Source organism: Amphiura filiformis, chromosome 14, assembly GCF_039555335.1.
Source record: "Amphiura filiformis chromosome 14, Afil_fr2py, whole genome shotgun sequence".
NCBI lineage: Eukaryota > Metazoa > Echinodermata > Ophiuroidea > Amphilepidida > Amphiuridae > Amphiura > Amphiura filiformis.
In genome coordinates, this window is record NC_092641.1 from 59,095,345 (window position 1) to 59,113,606 (window position 18,262).

The 18,262-nt window shown below is 36.5% G+C and overlaps 1 protein-coding gene across 1 annotated transcript; it reads right to left on the reverse strand.

Moving 5' to 3' along the window:
* Positions 1-393: 393 nt before the first annotated feature.
* Positions 394-16,554, reverse strand: LOC140169538 (arylsulfatase-like). The gene is made up of 6 exons (XM_072192800.1): positions 16,227-16,554; positions 9,950-10,099; positions 5,704-5,816; positions 5,010-5,241; positions 2,513-2,677; positions 394-1,190 (listed from the first exon to the last, which is right to left on the reverse strand). Exons 1-6 carry the CDS (start codon positions 16,552-16,554, stop codon positions 394-396), a joined length of 1,785 nt encoding a protein of 594 aa, XP_072048901.1.
* Between the last annotated feature and the right edge of the window lie 1,708 nt (positions 16,555-18,262).

An 18,262-nucleotide genomic window follows, 5' to 3' on the forward strand; every position in this document is an offset into this window, starting at 1 on the left:
ATTCTCAGGGTCAATCATCATATCTTGATATTTTGCATTTCAGAGGTTAAATTACAGTGTAAGGTCCTATAACCAGCGACATGATAAGAATAAATGTCAAAAGAAGCAGGCAGAAATTTTAAATGATTGATAACATACCAAAATGATAAGAAATAAAATAAGCAATACGTAAAGAATATCACTAAGAATATTGAAATTCACCCATTCTGCAAAGAATTGAGTTGATACCCTCCCACCTAATAATGATCAGTGTAGTTCAGTTTTATTCATTAAAATGCAATAACCAAGAGACAAGGAGAAAAGAGGAAAAAACGGTAAGTGATGATAAGAAGAGACGGTGAGATGTACGATAAGCAAACGCAAATATGAGCATAGTTGAGATACATTTAAGGTTTACAAATACCACATGTAATTATCATTCTCAGGGTCAATCATCGTATCTTGATATTCTTTTGAGATTGGAGAAGCATCTCCTGGTGGTGGGATTGGTCCTAAATATTGATAGTTACATCCGCAATTTGGGAAGGACCCATCACAACATGGCCATACAGCATTATCGCTGGAAGACATTAATGGAGGAGGTATGACCAAAGATGCTTGAAACGCCTGCAATATGGGCATCATTTCATCTAAAACAGCTTTGTGATGGGGAAGGGACACGTCCAACGGGTATGCTTCATTGGGATCCTGGTCTAGGTTGAACATTAATGGAGGGTTGTGTTGGGTGACACAGTATGGAAGATCTAAACGACATGTACCGCACCGGGCATTTTGCTGAAATGGGAATCCCCCGTCCCCACATCGTCCTGGTTCATTGAAATTGGCCTCCTTTGTCCAGACTCTCTGGGTCACAAAATGGAACTTGTGACTACCATATCGGACTGTGAAGAGATTATCAAGGCAATACCATACCAAAATACGGGGTTCATTGCCTGGATGGTTTCGATTTAGAAGTTTGCTCGTGGGCTCGGGTTGAGGTTCGGGCAACCATTTGAAGAGTGTTGACGAAATGTCCTGACCGTCAATTATCCTGTCATCAGGAACGGAACCGCCGACGATAGTCATTAACGTTGGCAAGATATCCATTTGGCTTGCTATACCATCAGTTGTAATTCCTGCTTTAATATGACCAGGCCAACGGAAGATACCGGGAACGCGAACGCCACCTTCCCAGTAACTCATCTTTCCACCTGTCAGACAATACAATAAAATAATTTGATAATATAAGTTTAGGTCTATACGTGAGCATGATGTACGATCTTATAATATGATTTTCTTTCAAACCTGTTTTTTTAAAAGAATATTCGTAATGTTTACACATGTTAAAACTTACATCCAAATGAATACATGAATACAAAAGCCACCTAAGTCCATGCGAAGTTATTTTGAGAGAAAAACCCGTGTATCATTTTAATTCCTTCAGTTAGATTTACCTGGTCAATATGGTAAGTTTTACGTGCAAATGAGTGGATTAACCTGTATTAGGTATGACGATTAGCATTTCAGGGACTTCGTGGGGTTCATTTTAAATTTTGGACTTTTTGAATCATATACAAAGACAACAATGTTAGAATGAGATTACCACTAGTAAGATAATACAAAATAAAGCACACAGGTATGTATAATGTTGATAAGCATTCTGCCATGTAATATAAACCACAAACTTTCCTTTATTAAACCCATTTTTGTTCAAAAGTCATTCTCTAGCAATGAATGTGTTACAAGTGGACTTTTATACATACTGGATTTCAATCAATGTGTTACAAGACTCAAATCATGGAATTGGGTGATTCTTTCATACATGCTATTTTTCACATGCCCAATAGACACAGAGAATGAATTTGAGTTGTTCTTTCATGCATATGACAGGCCTATGTATAGCAACAATTTCCCATGCTTAACTCAATTTGGCCAAAGTATGGACTTAGGTGGCTTTTGTATTCATATATTCAAATGTTTGTATTTGTATGTCAACGGAGCCATTTTGACATAAAGCATAATTATTTACCCCCCCAATACAACTCCATGTAAAACGGCCGAAATCGCCAGTGGAGTTTCTTTTACTTTACCTTGTTATTTCAGCTTCAAATGGACAGAAACTTTTCCCGGCAGTTACTTTAGTATTACTAATATTATTTGAGCAGTTTGGGTAAGAAATTGTATATAAAATTAAAATTGGATGGAAATTGTACATTATGGCTTTAATTTGATCGTATTAGGAAGCGGCTCCAAGCGTTTTAATTGGAAACAACACATTGAAACTACGACAACATGTGATCCACTACTTGAAACAAGTCAGAATTCCACTTAGTGTGACAATTTCATAACTGAGTGGCTTATGTACTAATTGTGCACTTTTGTGTTGCGTCCATGAAGAGTTTGCGAAATACCGTTCATTAGTAATTACTGCACTGTTTAAGATAATTCATTTTATTCAAGCCCGTAGATACCGAAGGCTAAGAGTTAAGCGACATTTCAAAAGAATCTTAAACGTCTTCATATAGTCGCCTACCTTTCAAAACTCCTGCATCGCCTCCTTCATTGCAAACTTGTATAAGTGGACCATTATCAGATGTGAAGATTGCGAGGGTGTTAAAATCTTCTCCCATACGCTTTACTTCCTCCATTATGGCACCTACCGTCCACGCCATTTCTCGCACATTGTCACCATAACGCCCTAGTAATAATAATAATAATGATAACAATAATAATAATAATAATAATAATAATAATAATAATAATAATAATAATAATAATAATAATAATAATAACAATAATAATAATAATAACAATAATAATAATAATAACAATAATAATAAACTACGAGAGCAGGTGGGTTTTAGAGAAGGTTTCTCAAACATTCAAACATGGCCCACCTACTTGCAATAAACCAACTCATTGAAAAATCATACGAACATCAACTTGACCTATGTATTGGATTCATTGATTAGAAAGCATTTGATTCCATAGAACATAATGATCTCTTCCAAGCACTGAGAGACATAGGTATAAATGAAGGGTATGTTTGTATTCTGGAGGATATATATAGAGATTCAACATCTCGAATCCATCTGGATAGTGACGTTTCTGAAATTCTTAAGATATCCAGAGGAGTTAGACAAGGAGATACCAAAGATAGCTATGGAGGCTATCTTCAAAAAGCTACCTTTGGATAAAAGAGGGATCCATGTTGATGGAGAAAAATTTACAGACCTCCGATTTGCAGATGGCGTTGCCTCTACTACCTCAACAGTAAAGGACATGGAAACACAACTTACTGACTTGAATAAAGAAAGCAAGAAGGTGGGATTGAAAATGCACAAAGGAAAAACAAAATATATGACAAATTTGGCAACAGATGAAAAGATCATCATTGAAGACCAGGAAATTGAAAGAGTTGCGGCCGCGGAGTATACATATCTGGGCCAAACACTGAGGTTAAAGGATTGATCTAAAGGAAGGAGTATTGAAAAGGATAAAAGCAGGATGGAGCTGCTTTGGAAGACATAAAGAAATCTTATGCAATAAAAATATACCTATGTCAGTCAAAAGGAAAGTATATATAGTCAATGAAATATGGTCATTAACTAAATATTTAGAAACTAAACTACAATCTGCCCAAAGAGCAATGGAACGGCAAATGTTAAACATCTCACTGCTAGACAAAGTAAGGTGCTCAACCATCAGACAGCAGACCAGAAATTTTGAGAAAAATTAAACAATCACAATGGAGATGGGCTAGAATGGCAACCAAGAATATGAAAAAGAGGTAGAGGTAAATAGAAGAGGAGATGGAGAGATGAAATAACATCATATTGCAACATGGGCGAGAGTAGCAGTAGATAGAAAGATCTGGGGTGATCATGAGGAAGGCTACATCCAACGGTGGATTGACATAGCCTACTGTAGATAGATAGAATGGTCGTAAATAATTAGCCTACATTGTTAATAGCACCATCTGTTGTTATTGAGTTTTTGAAACTATATTTTGACAAAATAAAATATATAAATGAATAAATTTTTAAGTTAAAGCATCCCGGGGTGTAGCGGAGGAGGAGGAGGCTGGAAAAACAAGGCAAACTACAAAAAGAAATAGCCCTCAGGGTTGCACGCAGCGCTATATAAAAAAAGCAATAGCCATCAAGGTTGCCCACAGGGTTAAAAAAACAATAGCCACTACGGTTGGCAAAAAAAAATTGTAACCTTAAATAAACAAAAGGATGGAGCTATCAACTGCACTAATTGATTTATATGATCATTTTAAGACCAGTTGTACAATGATTCATATGATCATTTTAGTGAGGTGACTAGGTTGGTGTGTTCATACGAACAAACGGCTGTAAGGCGAAAGGTGTAAGGGATACCATACAAAAGCGCAGTGATGTATAGTGCGCTAAGCGCAAGCACAACGCTAGACGTTGATCCACAAACCTCAGCACACTTTACATCATTACAAAAACCATTTAACAACATGAACAACTAAGGGACTTTGCAGCTTCAAGAGCGCATACCCTAGTATTCCATAAATAACCTTCGCAACCAGGATCAGCTCCCCGAGTTTCGTACGGGTTACAACGAGACAATTAGCAGTAAGTTCCTTATCCGGGGGAATTTCAAGCTAACTCAAATTTTTCACGTGAACGTACAAGGCACCAGGGTTCAAACCTGCGACTAGGGTTCGACCTTAAGAGGACGGTCTAGTACAGTGGTCTTCGCACTCGGTTATCAACACTGTGGCCCTGGTTGAATTCACCGCTTTGCCACATGTGTGTTTGCTTGCCGACCCTTGCTCATTTTTCTGGGTGCTCTGGTTTTCCTCCTGCTTCCAAAATTGGCCCTCTCCTTCATCCCTGTCCCTTCATATTCGGTTGGCATACCTGTAATTTAGTAGTATCTGAGCATTTTGCGGGATTTGCAAAGCCTCGGCAGAATGTTATAAATAAATAAATCAATAATATTTTTGTTTGCAAATTAATAGAGCAGTTATGATGTCCCTTGCGTCTTGTTACCTCTTTTAGATGATCCTCTAAAGCCTTCATTACTATACATATCTACATGTGTCTGCGCGGTGCCGTAATACAGGAAGAACGGTTTACGCTGTTGCTGAGCGTCCCTCATGAAGCCCGTAGCGTCATTTACGAAAGTTTCACTCAATTTGTAATGCGAGTATGGCTGTTGAATAATGGTGGCGTTCTTATACAGCAAACATATCAACGATGAAGGTCCAGTTTTCATATGCCACTATAATAAACGAAATGAGATATATCAAAAAATGGATGGGTACTTTTTACTCTTAATTTACTTGGTATTTTAACTGATGGTTTAAATCTTCACGGAGATCAAAAATCCTGAGATAATTTTATTCAATACCTTGATATTTACTTTTCGTATCTTTTTCTTATCATCTGGTAATGTTTTGGCTATAAATTAAGAAGAACTTATTGAAAAGAATAACGAAGCCGTGGGGTTGACACAAAATAAACTCCTTCGACACTGTTTCGACACTATGAGCAAGAACCACACAGGAACCCTGTTAGATACACAAAGCACAAGGCTATAATTATTTATTATAAAACAATTCTTGGACATGGCGTGTGGCTATTTCCTATTAGACATTTAGATATGTGGAGCTGCCTCATTAAGAACATAAAGAAATAAAACACACACTCCAGAACTTGAAAATATATATAAAAAGTATCTTACGTGTTCTTCATCGCACTGCCAACCATTGCTTAGCGGTAGATTTGTGCCCACGTAATCAAAGCCGTGATTGTGAGGCAAATGTTCCCCATCTGTTGCGCTGTGTGCATTAACCCCTGATGTTAGAGAGAGATCAAATTGATTATTTCTTCGGACGTATTACGTAACGGCTTATGCAATATTTTTGTAAATAGACGACGCTCGCAGACTTATAAAATCTTGGCTGCTGATGTCGCTTATAATAGTAAATATTCATTCATTCATTCATTCATTCATACATTTATTCATTCATTCATTCATTATTAATTGATTAATTATTAATTAATTAAATAATTATTTTCTTATTAATCAATTTCGTCACATGTGCTTTAATTTACTATGCGCCCCCTCCTTCGTCACGAGGGAGCACAAGCCGACAGCGAAGTGTTATGTGTAATCCGATCATCACTGTGTCAACTGAATCACGCTTTTGAGGTCTGCACCACGATCGAAATGATCGCAACAAAAAGTCTATGGCATGTACTACCGATTCCAAAAGGTGCGTGATTCAGTTACCAAGTAGTTATGTAACCACTTCGCTGGCGAATAGAGACCTCCGCTTATGCGGAAAATCATCTGGCCACAGGAGGGCGACAAACAAGATATTTGGCGGTCTAGAGCATATGAGCAGCATGCTTTTGATTTTTGAAGTCAATTGTATTGAACAGCGCTTCGAGAATATTATAATTGCCAAAGAACAAATATTTCGGAGAATGAGGACCACTGAATGCATATATCATAACAGTATACTTACTCATAAGTAAGTTATTTCATAGCTAAACAATTGTAGTATTTAGTTCAGCCGCACTATGAATTTGGCCATCTGTTACATGACAAATATGCATTTGTTTATATAAGAAGATAATAACTCGCTATTCTATATAGACACAAGGCAACAGTATTGATAACATAATACATGCGTCGTAATTTTATGTGAGTTGGTTTTCTAATAACTCATCTTGTCGAATGTCGAATCATCCCCGTAAAAAACAGTAAAGGTATATCCTAATAATAAACCATGGATAACTAAAGCTGTCAATGACGTGATTAACAGGAAAAAACAAATCTTTGGTCAGGGGGATAAAGAAAAATTGAAAGAGGTTCAGATGGAATTGAAAGGAATTATAAAGAGGGAGAAAGAAAGGTACAGGACCAAAATTGAGCAAAAATTCATTCAAAATAACATGAAAGAGGTTTGGGAAGGTATACGACTTATGAGCGGGTATTCAAACACTTCCAGTTCAAGAAACAGTTTGCCAGATACCACTCTAGAATATGCTAATAAGTTAAATGATTTTTACAATCGTTTTGACAAGCACGACTTTAGTGATGAAATTGGTGGTCTGCGTACCACTTTAGAGAACAATCTGAAATCTGATAATGTTTCTATACTGCAAGTGTCTGAACATGAAGTTTGTTGCGAGTTCCTAAAACTTAACATTACTAAGTCTGCGGGACCGTACAACATTACTCCTAGAATTTTAAAGCTGTGTGCTAATCAATTAGCACAGATCTTCACAGTGATTTTTAATCTATCTTTTAGATCATTTACGGTGCCTGACATTTGGAAGCGTTCATGTATTATTCCAGTACCCAAGAAACCAGTCATTTCATGCATGAATGATTTTAGACCTGTTGCTTTAACATCTATTCCAATGAAAGTTTGTGAAAGGTTATTTAAATCATGGTTGAATGGTTATGTTGAAGACTATGTTGATCCGTTACAGTTTGCGTATAGAAGTAGTCGTAGCTGCACTGATGCTATTTTGGTCATGCTTGAAAAAATGTATCAACACAGTGATCGTGCTAGATTTGGTAATTCAGTTAGGACAATGTTTTTTGATCTTTCATCTGCCTTCAACACTATTCAGCCGCATTTGTTAATTCAGAAATTATTAGATCATAAAAATGTCCCCTTTTCTTTTCTGGCTTGGATTTTAGATTATCTAACTGTATATTAACAATATGTCAAAATATCATGTAATGGTACACTATCCAATGTTCTCCATTCCAATACTGGTGCCCCACAGGGTACTGTTTTAGCGTCGTTTTTATTTACGTTATATACATCTGATTGTAGATCTGGAGAACCTTCATGTCCTTTAATTAAATTTGCTGACGATACTGCTATGATTGCTTTAATTACAAATGATGATGATTCTGTCTACCATCAACAGCTTGCTGATTTTGTAAAATACTGTGATGCCAATTACCTGGAATTAAACGTTTCCAAAACTAAGGAAATGATTATTGATTTTAGGACGTCAAGTACAACTCCAAGCCCTATAGTGGTGAAGGGTAGTAATGTGGAGTGAGTGTCCTCATATAAATATCTTGGCACTATGATTGATGACAAACTCAATTGGCATGCACATGTAGATTACTTGATCAAAAGACTGAACTCAAGAATGCATTGTCTCAGAAAACTGAACTACTTCAATGTTGATGTAAAAATAATTGCTCTGTTTTATGATTCCGTTATTGAAAGTGTCTGGAGATATTGTTTATTATGTTGGGGAGGGAATGTTGCAAAAGGGGATAGGGACAAAATTGATAGAATTGTGAATGGAGCTGGAAGGATCATAGGTGTGTCAAGGCGGGACCTCGAAGCTGTTTATGCTGATCTGTTGAGTAAGAAGTTGGCTGATGTGATGGATGACTCTGGTCATCCACTCCACGATCGTTTCTCATGTCAGCAGATTCCCAGATCTGGTCGGATGCGCTTGTTCTTTGCCTTGACAAGCCGGTATCTTTCCTCCGTTCCACAAGCTATCAGACTTCATAACTCTAACTACACTCGGGGCGCCGTTCTTAGTAACATGTAGGCCTAATTGACAGAGCTTCATCTTTTCACTGTGTTTTTGATATGATATGATATTTTGTTGTAATTATGTGTTTTGTATGTATGAGCACTCTTGAGTGTAATTTCCCTTGTGGATTACTAAAGTTTTACTTAACTTGACTTGACTTGACTTTTCGGCAATAGAGTGCAAATTGTCAAAGTTGTGAGAAACTAAGCATTTCGTCGTCCGTATTCCATAGTGGCGTATAGTGGGGCGCCGCGAATAAACAACTTTTCGAGAAAATCGGGTTTCAAGAAATGCCAATTTAAAATCGAGTTGTGTAAATCAGACATTCATTATATTTTGTAAATGATGTGAAATTTCTGTCGTAAACTAAACAGATTTAATTGTTATATATTTTTCAAAAGAAATAAATGCATACTATTGCTGGCAAACTGAAAATAAAACTATACGTCACTATGGAAAACAAACAAAACGCAATACCCTAACCTAACGTTAACCGTACGCCACCTCGGTCGCCGTGTAATCCCTATGGCGTTACTTTTCGTCGTTCGTATTCCATAGTGGCGTATAGGTCCGATACGCGTACGCCACTATGACATACGATGTTTTTCATTTTTGCCGATATTTCATAATTATAAAATGTGTATAAAAAGTGGCGTATGGTCGATACGCCACTATGGAATACAAAAATGTCACTTAAACGCCACATTTAATTAATTAATTACTAATTAATTAGCTAATTATGACTGATGTGACTTAGAAAAAATGAAAGAGAACATCATTAAAACATATGTGCCAATTTTCAAAAAATGACCAAAAATCACTATACGCCACTATGGAATACAGCCGACGATTTGTTCATTTAAAAATATAATATACTTTTCTGAAATGAATGGTGATTAAATGGTTTCTGTTGCAATCAGTGGTGGGTTAAGGGGGTACTACACCCCTTGATAAATTTGTGACTATTTTTGCATTTTCTCTCAAAATATAACACACTGGGAACAAAAGCTATGTATATTATAGGGGCAAGGAATCCAGTTACTACACTGAAATTTCAGTGACTCAAGACAAGCGGTACATTATTTATGATAAGAAAAGAGGTACAGCTAGAATGTACCTCATTTCTTAACATAATATAATGAACCACTCGTCTTGAATCACTGAAATTTCAGCGAAATTATTGGTTTCCTTGCCCCTAACTTTTGATACCAGTGTGTAGTTATTTTTTGAGAAAAATGTTAAATTAGTCACAAAAAATATTAGGGGGTGTCGTACCACCTTAGTCCCCGATTTCCTGTAATCAATAGAATACAAAGCATTACACATACAAAAAGATCGGTTATTTGTCAGTATGCGACAATGACAATGGACAGATTTAGTAAATAACACTACATACTTACCTAGATGCCACTTGCCAATCATGCCGGTAACATATCCCACATCTTTCAAAGCCTCTGCTATGGTAACCTCATACCGAGGCAAACCTTCAACATGATTATGCCGGAATACTCTATCTTCACCATATACACCAATTCGTATTGGCAATCTACCTGGAATGTATGATTATGATATCATACTATAATCGCGATCATAATTCACCAGGATCATATTTCACCAGGTAATAAACAAGAATTCAACAACTCCTCCTATACCTTTGTACAGGAGCCAACCGTTGTTAAACCGTGATGAATCCACACTTTTACTGTAGCGTATACGCGAACGCGAGCGAGACTACGCGTTACGCAAGTTTACAAGTTGAATTCAGTATTTTTCAGGTAGCGGCTAAACTTTGCCGTTTTATTCTGTAGTTTTATTGCTGATATTAACAGAGAAATCATCAAAGTTCTTGTAAGACTTAGTGAAAATGATTAACTGACATTTCCTCCTAAAATAATCGTGAATTATACGATCTTCAGCTTCTTTTCGTTCTCGCGTCCGGCGCGTCTGCGTGGTTTACTTCGCTCGGGCTGCCCTCGCGAAATAAACCACGCAGACGACGCGGCCGCATCGTTGTTAAACGGTGAAGAACAACGGTGAAACATGATTGAATCCCTAACAGAATACTGCCTGTCCCGACACGTGTTGTATATAACAAAAGTATACTTTTTTGGTATTCCCTGGCACACCGCAGTGAATCAACATTAAACGTTATTCATAACCTCATGAATAAACGCGATACATGCGATGCCATGATTTTTTTGTGTCAGTACCTGCAGAACTGACACCTTCTCCTACAGGTTTGACGATCACGTGACAATTCGAATCATCATATCGAAATATCACGTGATCTGTAAAAATATCAATATCGATATCAATACTATTCGTCAATTCAGCCCCAAACCAATTCGCCCACATGCTAATTCGAACCCTGTATATTGATGTACAAAAAAGTTGGCCAAATTGAACTATTTCGTGATTTTCTCCATAACCGTTGTTTTTACAACAAATCTGTATATTTAGATGCCTTGATGTCTTGCATTCGGTCACAAACCATTTCTTTAAGATCTTCTGACTCGCCTACAATTATCCCAAATAAGTGCAATACCAATATCTTCATGCAGACATTTCTTAATCGTGTATACAACTCCTGGAACAACCTCCCTGCTGATGTTAGGAACGTTCAAATTTTCAAATATTTCAAATCTGAGCTCCTTAATCACTACATCTCAAATTAACCTGTCAGTATTCATAAATAACTTCATCGGGATTGTTAATAACTCACAATTTGCAAATGTTTCTTCTGTGCATGTCCAGGAATACTTCGGTATGGAGGTCTTAGGCGTGCTGCACCGTGGTACTTTCTCAAATTGATGCCACCAACATCAAGTTCCAGCAGGAATCGGATGAGGAGTGTGAGAGTTGATCAGTCAATTTGATATGGTGCTACGGTGTGGTGCGGAGCGTCTTTGGGGGTGTGCAGGGGATCTTTTGTGCCGAGTGGTTCTTGGATTTGTGCGGAGGAACATTTGCAAACTGCAAAATCAGTTTACCTACTTTGTGCAATTTTACTAATGATTATTGGATTATGCGATGGCTTTACCCTATACTTGGCAACTCAATTTTAGTATTATATTGTATTTTTAATGTATTTTATAGTGTTTTTTAAAAATGTGCTTATAATTATGTACTGTGTAATTTTTTATTTTTTTTTATTTTGGTGTGTGTATAAGGGACCCCATCCAGTGTGCCTGCGTGCCTGTTCGGGGATGCCCTTTTGCACCACACACCGCTTTTTGATATTTTGTGCAATAAAGGTATTTAAAAACTAAACTAAACTAAACCAATTCGTTGTACTTTGTGCACTTAACCCTCTATCTTTTAAACCAAATATTGTGTGATATGTCGAACTTTTCCTCTGGTCATAAAGAACAAAAAAAGTCAGCGTTCGCGTATCTGTACGTAGCCGAAGTTTGTGGCCCTCACAACACGGGCTTCCGGTGAGCTGCCGGTCCTAGGAAATGGAATATTACTTATCAATATACAGGGTGTCCCAATAAAAAGAGGCCCCACATTGCGCTCTCTTTATCTCCTATTTCTGAAGAGTTGATCTAATATATTTTGGTATGTATGCCTTGAGTCGTTATCTTTAATAAACCAAAACAATTATATCAATTGGCTCACAACTTTTGAAGATATGCTCTTTTAGAGAAATGTACCCGTTTTTCACTCTGTCCACGGAGAAGGTTTGGCTACTTCAAAGATTGAAAATTAGTACACATACCATTACATGCATGAATATCAAACATTCCTCAATGAGAACTTTATAAAATAACTTTATTTATGGAATGGGCTTTACCTGTAGGTTTATGGGCAATGAATTTTGTTAATAGTGTCATTAATTTATGGGTAAAATGAATGCCGAATGGGAATTCTTTTGCTTTTATTCAAAAGGGCATATCTTCAAAAGTTGTGAGCCGATTGAAATAATTGTTTTGGTTTATAAAAGCTAACGATTAAAGGGTTCTTTACATACCACACTATATTAGATCAACATTTCAGAAATAGGAGAAAAAGAGGGCGCAATGTGGGGCCTCTTTTTATTGGGACACCCTGTATAAAGATGGCAAAATCAGTAAACCAGTTTAAGTTACAAATAAAGAAAAGTCTAATACAAAATTACATCTAATATTTAGGCATTATTTAATGACCTCACCCATCCCCACCCATCTGAGTTATGTACGTACCTCAACTATCAATTTCTTCTCTGAACTGTGGAATGTCTATATGAAGTGTTATAAATATTTATATTGGTTCTTTCTTTGCATGTTCTTCTCCTCTTTCTTTTTTCTTTTATTTGTTAACTTTGTGTAATTGTATCTTCTAACTTATGGCAGTGTAAGGGGGTGTTCGCTTTGTGTCTTTTATATATATTTTGTATGTCGATTTGAATGAAAACAAAATGATGATGTATGATGATGATGATGTACATAATTTCCTACAGAGTCGTGAGATATGTCAAACTTTTCCCTTGGTCATAAGGAACAAAAGAAAAAGTCAGTGGTCGCATATCTGTAGGATCATTAGTTAATAAGATATAGTCACTTTTTTTAAATTTTTAACAAAATATCCTAGAGAGTCGTGCCATATGTCAAAAAGGAACAGAAAAGTCAGTGGTCGCATATCTGTAGGATCATCGGTTAATGAGATATAGTCACTTTTTTGTACGTTGTGCACTTAACCCCCTTGTTTTTTACTTCTGGATATCGTTTGGAGTCAAATGACTTTTCATTTTAAAGCTTATGACATATTTTCTAAACACGAAATAAAACAAAATTGACCGCGAGCCGACTTTACAGCTGTTTCGTGATGTACGGTCACATATATTCATTAACATATTAAATCGTTTATCCCTTTTGGTCAATATCGAATTGGTTTGTGGCTGACTTAGCTTGGGGCCAAATGCATGAATTGGCATATGGCCAAGTCAACTGTGGACGAATTGGTTTGGGTCCGAATCTTACGTACTTTTACCAGGCAAAAAGCAACTTTTCTAGGCATTGTTGACATGGTGCCTTGGCTAAGTTTCCTACTATTAAGTCCTAACTTTTGAGATGGTCTGTATGTTTGAAGGTGCAAAATTAACAATAAGATTAAAATAAGGCGCCCAGTTTACCGCCGGATTTAGCAAGTCATCATCAACGATTTTGACAGATGACGTCAGACGCAATCTCTGTCTTGATAATGTCGACATGGACTAATATAAATTATAGAGCACGTAGTGTGATGGAGTGGAAACTTGACGCATCGATCTGAGGACAGCTTTCAAACATAAGTCTTGATAGTAATACGCTGTTTTACTTAGCCTATATCTGGTGGCAGCATCATTTTTCTACAGTCACGTGATAATGGCACCGACGGATAATACACGGGGGAAGCCGACGGTGTCCATATTTTTTTTTCCTTTTTCAGCTTTTTGTATTTTATCTGTACTTGGAGCTGGTGGGGGAGAGAAAGCATTAAAATACATTCAGGAAAAAATACAACTCGAACCAAAGATCAAGGCTCCATTTTAAAATCAAAATTACAACAAAAAAAAAACACACCAGACAATGGGTCTTAGATAAAGGACGATGACGAAACAAGAGTCCTGACCAAATCCGAATCCTATTTTGACCTTTACACAAATAAACCACCAGTTCCCTTCTTCATCACATACAATATTTTTTATAAAAACATCCAATGTTAATTAAACAAAAATCTTTTTGTATTACGCTGGTATAGGCGTTGCAAGGGCCTGATACTTTGCTGATATCGAATGATGAAATTCGCCATCTTCCTCCTGTGAAAAAATTTGAAGAATATAAGGCTGATGTTGCACCAAAACACGTAAGTGTATAATTTGGCATATTTAATGATAAATGAAGTACCACTAAATGTCCTTGTCAGTGCTGCAGTGCAAAACTTTACATTAACATTACATTAAATTAAAAATTATATTGCAAATTGGAACTGACACCATTTTTTTTTCAGGAATATCTTGTTTTATTTGCCAAAACGCAAATGCGGAACACGGTTATTGATAAGTGGACCTCCGCCCGTCAACGTAACATTAGTAACCTCCACGAAAAGGAACTCTTGATAAACTTGATGCTATCATTGAAATACATGCACAGCCCTCTTCCCTAGTAAAAGTGGCGCAATTGTGATTTTACCTTTTCGTTGTTAACTAAACATATCTCGAGATTTAAACATCAAGCAAATTTAACAGAAAAAAATGGCATTCGAAAATTAGAACTGTGCCCTTGATGTTCATGTAAGCATTATGTCACAACAGTATTTTCTAATTGCCAAAGTAGGTGCTTTTTACTTAATTTTATAATAAATTACCTTATTAAGGGCAACATTTCCTGGTAGGGTAAAACTCGTTTGGTCACGCATGCGTACACTATTCATACTTGAGTGGCCACCCTGGGCGCGTTCAAAATGCTGTTTGGAACTAAAATACACCACATTTCGCCATACTACATTTTAGAAACGCTTGCTGTTAGAATAAGAAAAATTTAATGCTAATTTATTGCACTTTCTAGGGAAGCGTGGTTACCTTTTTTAAAATAACCGAGTGAGAGGGTTTTCAAGAAAATATTTTTCCTGCCAAAACTGAAGCATCATCTGTACAAAAGAAAATATGAATATTAACTGCACATCATATATAACGATTCGTGATACCCAATTGTGGCACATTTGATGTCGTTTAAGAGGCAGATAATTTTATTTCAATTTTTTACGCCAAAATATTTTTTTAATTGAGCAAGAATAAGGATAGAAAAAACGTTGAAAACTCTATGTGAATATTACATTAGACCCCACCAAAGATTACTGTTTCGTTTTTATGTTAATCTAATCTTTTATTTCCTGAAAAAACATTTGGGGTTTAATGTCGATTATTTACATACTTGATCAAAACATCGAACGTCTATACAAGAAAAATGGTAGGTTCATCTATAGTATTTTACTGACCATGGAAATGTACTGAGACACGAGCACGTGTCAAAATCGATATAATGTATTGTCCATATAGACGCCCATTTATCATGTTTATTGTTGGATTTTTTTGTATATAGAACACGCAGTTAACAACAATTGAGCGCTATTAATACACATTAATGTTTTTAGGCAAATAAAATTCCAAAGTATGGTACGTTTTTTGCCTTTGCTTGTCACATGGTAGGCCTATGTTGAAGTTGCGATTATATATTCAAATAAATTTCAAATGGATAGGAACAAGACAAGTGGCCGAGTGGTCTAAAGCGCTGGGTTCATAGAGTGTCCAAAGCGGTGCGCCGTGAGTTCGAACCCCGCCTCCGACAATCCGACTAATTTTACTTTTTTTTTTAAATTTCATATTGGAGAAATGTAACTGGGAGAATTTATGTATGGCGTGGAGTGGTGTGGAACTGAAATAGCCTTTGATATGTTCTACAGTATTCAATCAACATTATTTCTAGCACGATCTTGTAATTCAATTACCATAATCTTGTATTTTTCCTAATGATACAAAATGGTCTTGATTCTTCTGTCGTCAAAATGAAAACAAGAAATAATGGTCTACATAGTTATATAAATGGATTAGTTGGCCCATTTTTTATTTACATTTTTTTAAATTCACAACAATACAATTAAGGAGAGTAATTATAATGATTTCATTGGAGACCAAGAACGAAACCTATAGATACTAACCTGTCATAAGGGCCGCTCGACTAGGAGAACAAAGAGACGAAGCTGAGTAAAAATTCGTGAATCGCATTCCTTCATACGCCATATCATCTACGGGACCCCACTCCTGTGTTGGATGGCCGTAGGAAGAGAAATCACCCCATCCCATGTCATCCGCGTTAAAAATGATTATGTTTGGTTTGCGGTGTGAACCGCCCGGAGGACAGCCTGGCGGCCCGCCTGGTGGCCCGCCCCACGATGGTGCCTCTCCCACATTTCCTTGATTTGCATTAACCAAGACGATTGCCAGCGTCAAAGTGGCGAGTGCCGTCGTTCGGAATTGTGTTGTCATCATGTTAAGCGACAATGTTGCTACTGTTTGACGAATGCCTAGGACTATACTATTTTTTATCGTAATCAATCGTGTACAAAATAAGAATTCTGGTGGTTTTATACTGATAATGACATTAGTAATCAGTCAGAACAAAGATATCACTTTCATTCCAGGGGCATTGATCAGAGAGTAATGACTGTGCATCAGTTGTTTTGAGGGTATTGTGAAATATCTTTGCGTCGGAACCGGGGAATATCCCGAGGGGTGAAGGATATTCTGAGGTCCAAATCTCAGTCACATTTAATTTTTGCAATTTCATTCCGTCATATTTGTTTCTTTTAAATGTGAAAGCAAAATACAATTTTATCTGTTTCTCTCGTTTTCCCTGCTAAAAAAATCGAATAGCCGATTAAAGGACATAATTTTAAAAATAAGTTTAACTCCATTGCATTACAAGTTGACACTCGTTGCAATTTTTTTATTCGTATTTCTCCTGAAAAAAGAGAATTGACAAGCATTTCTACGCGGTTCAAACTTGATATGCCCAAACATGGCAAAGGTGGCCCAACACGTTTTCCGGATGATTTAATTTATCGGACATAACTTTTGAACCCAATCTAGTAAAGAAACCGACTAAACGTCTTCTTTTAGCCAAGATATCACTGATCAAATTGCATATAACATTTGTTCCATAACTCTTTTAGCTTTTTCCTGTGAAATCAAAATGCAATTGTACAAATTTTATTGTTACACCCTGTAAACCAATGTGTTGCATTGTATGCAAATTCACAGACTGCGAATGGATATTTGGGCTGACATGATATGACATTATTTTATCATTGGGAAATTTAACATATGGAGCAGTTATTATTGAATTTCGAATAGTAAATGATACGATATCAAGCAACACGTGTAGTAGACATGTTTGATCTTAAGTCCAATTCAGTGATATATAAGTATATAAAAATTGAAATTCCGTACAAATCCCTTAAAAGTGAAGGATAAGTCGTTCAAGTTGTCATTGAGTATTTCTAAAATGAAAAATTTTGGCCAATAAACAAAGAAACATCATTATTGAAAAACTTGAAGCCCCATTAAAATACATTTAGGCCTAGCTATTAAAGGTATATACTGTCAGTATATAAATTACAGATTCATGTAAAATGTTTTATTTTGTCTTTCATACGACAATGACAAAGGTACCAAAATCTGAATTTTGATGATTTTTACGATCGTCCGGATGAGCAAATCGCTGAATGGGCCTTTAACACTAGAACTTTAGAACTACCGAGCCTTATTTTGTAACAAGGACTACGAAGGGGGTGCAACCCCTAATTTGCATTTATATACGTCATATACCGTTATATTTGGTACCCATGTATAGATGAGTTGACCTAAATGTTTATCAACAGAGGCAAGGGACTGGCATATTTATATGCTTGAGTGAACCCCGTGCAACCACTGCAATGTTCAATAACCTTATTGTGATGTGGCGGGAGTTTTAAAAACACAAGACCTGAACAAAATATAATGCGTGCGCATACTGCCAGGCATTGACGTCAGAAGTCAACTCATCTATAGCTACGGAGTTCTTCTAACCAGTGATACCAAAATAAGTACAAACATTTCCCACATAATATCGCTAGGACGTCATAATGTGAGTGCGCCTATGCATATTTTGGAAATTCTGTCTTTGTACAAAAGTATACATGGTATAGGCAAAATT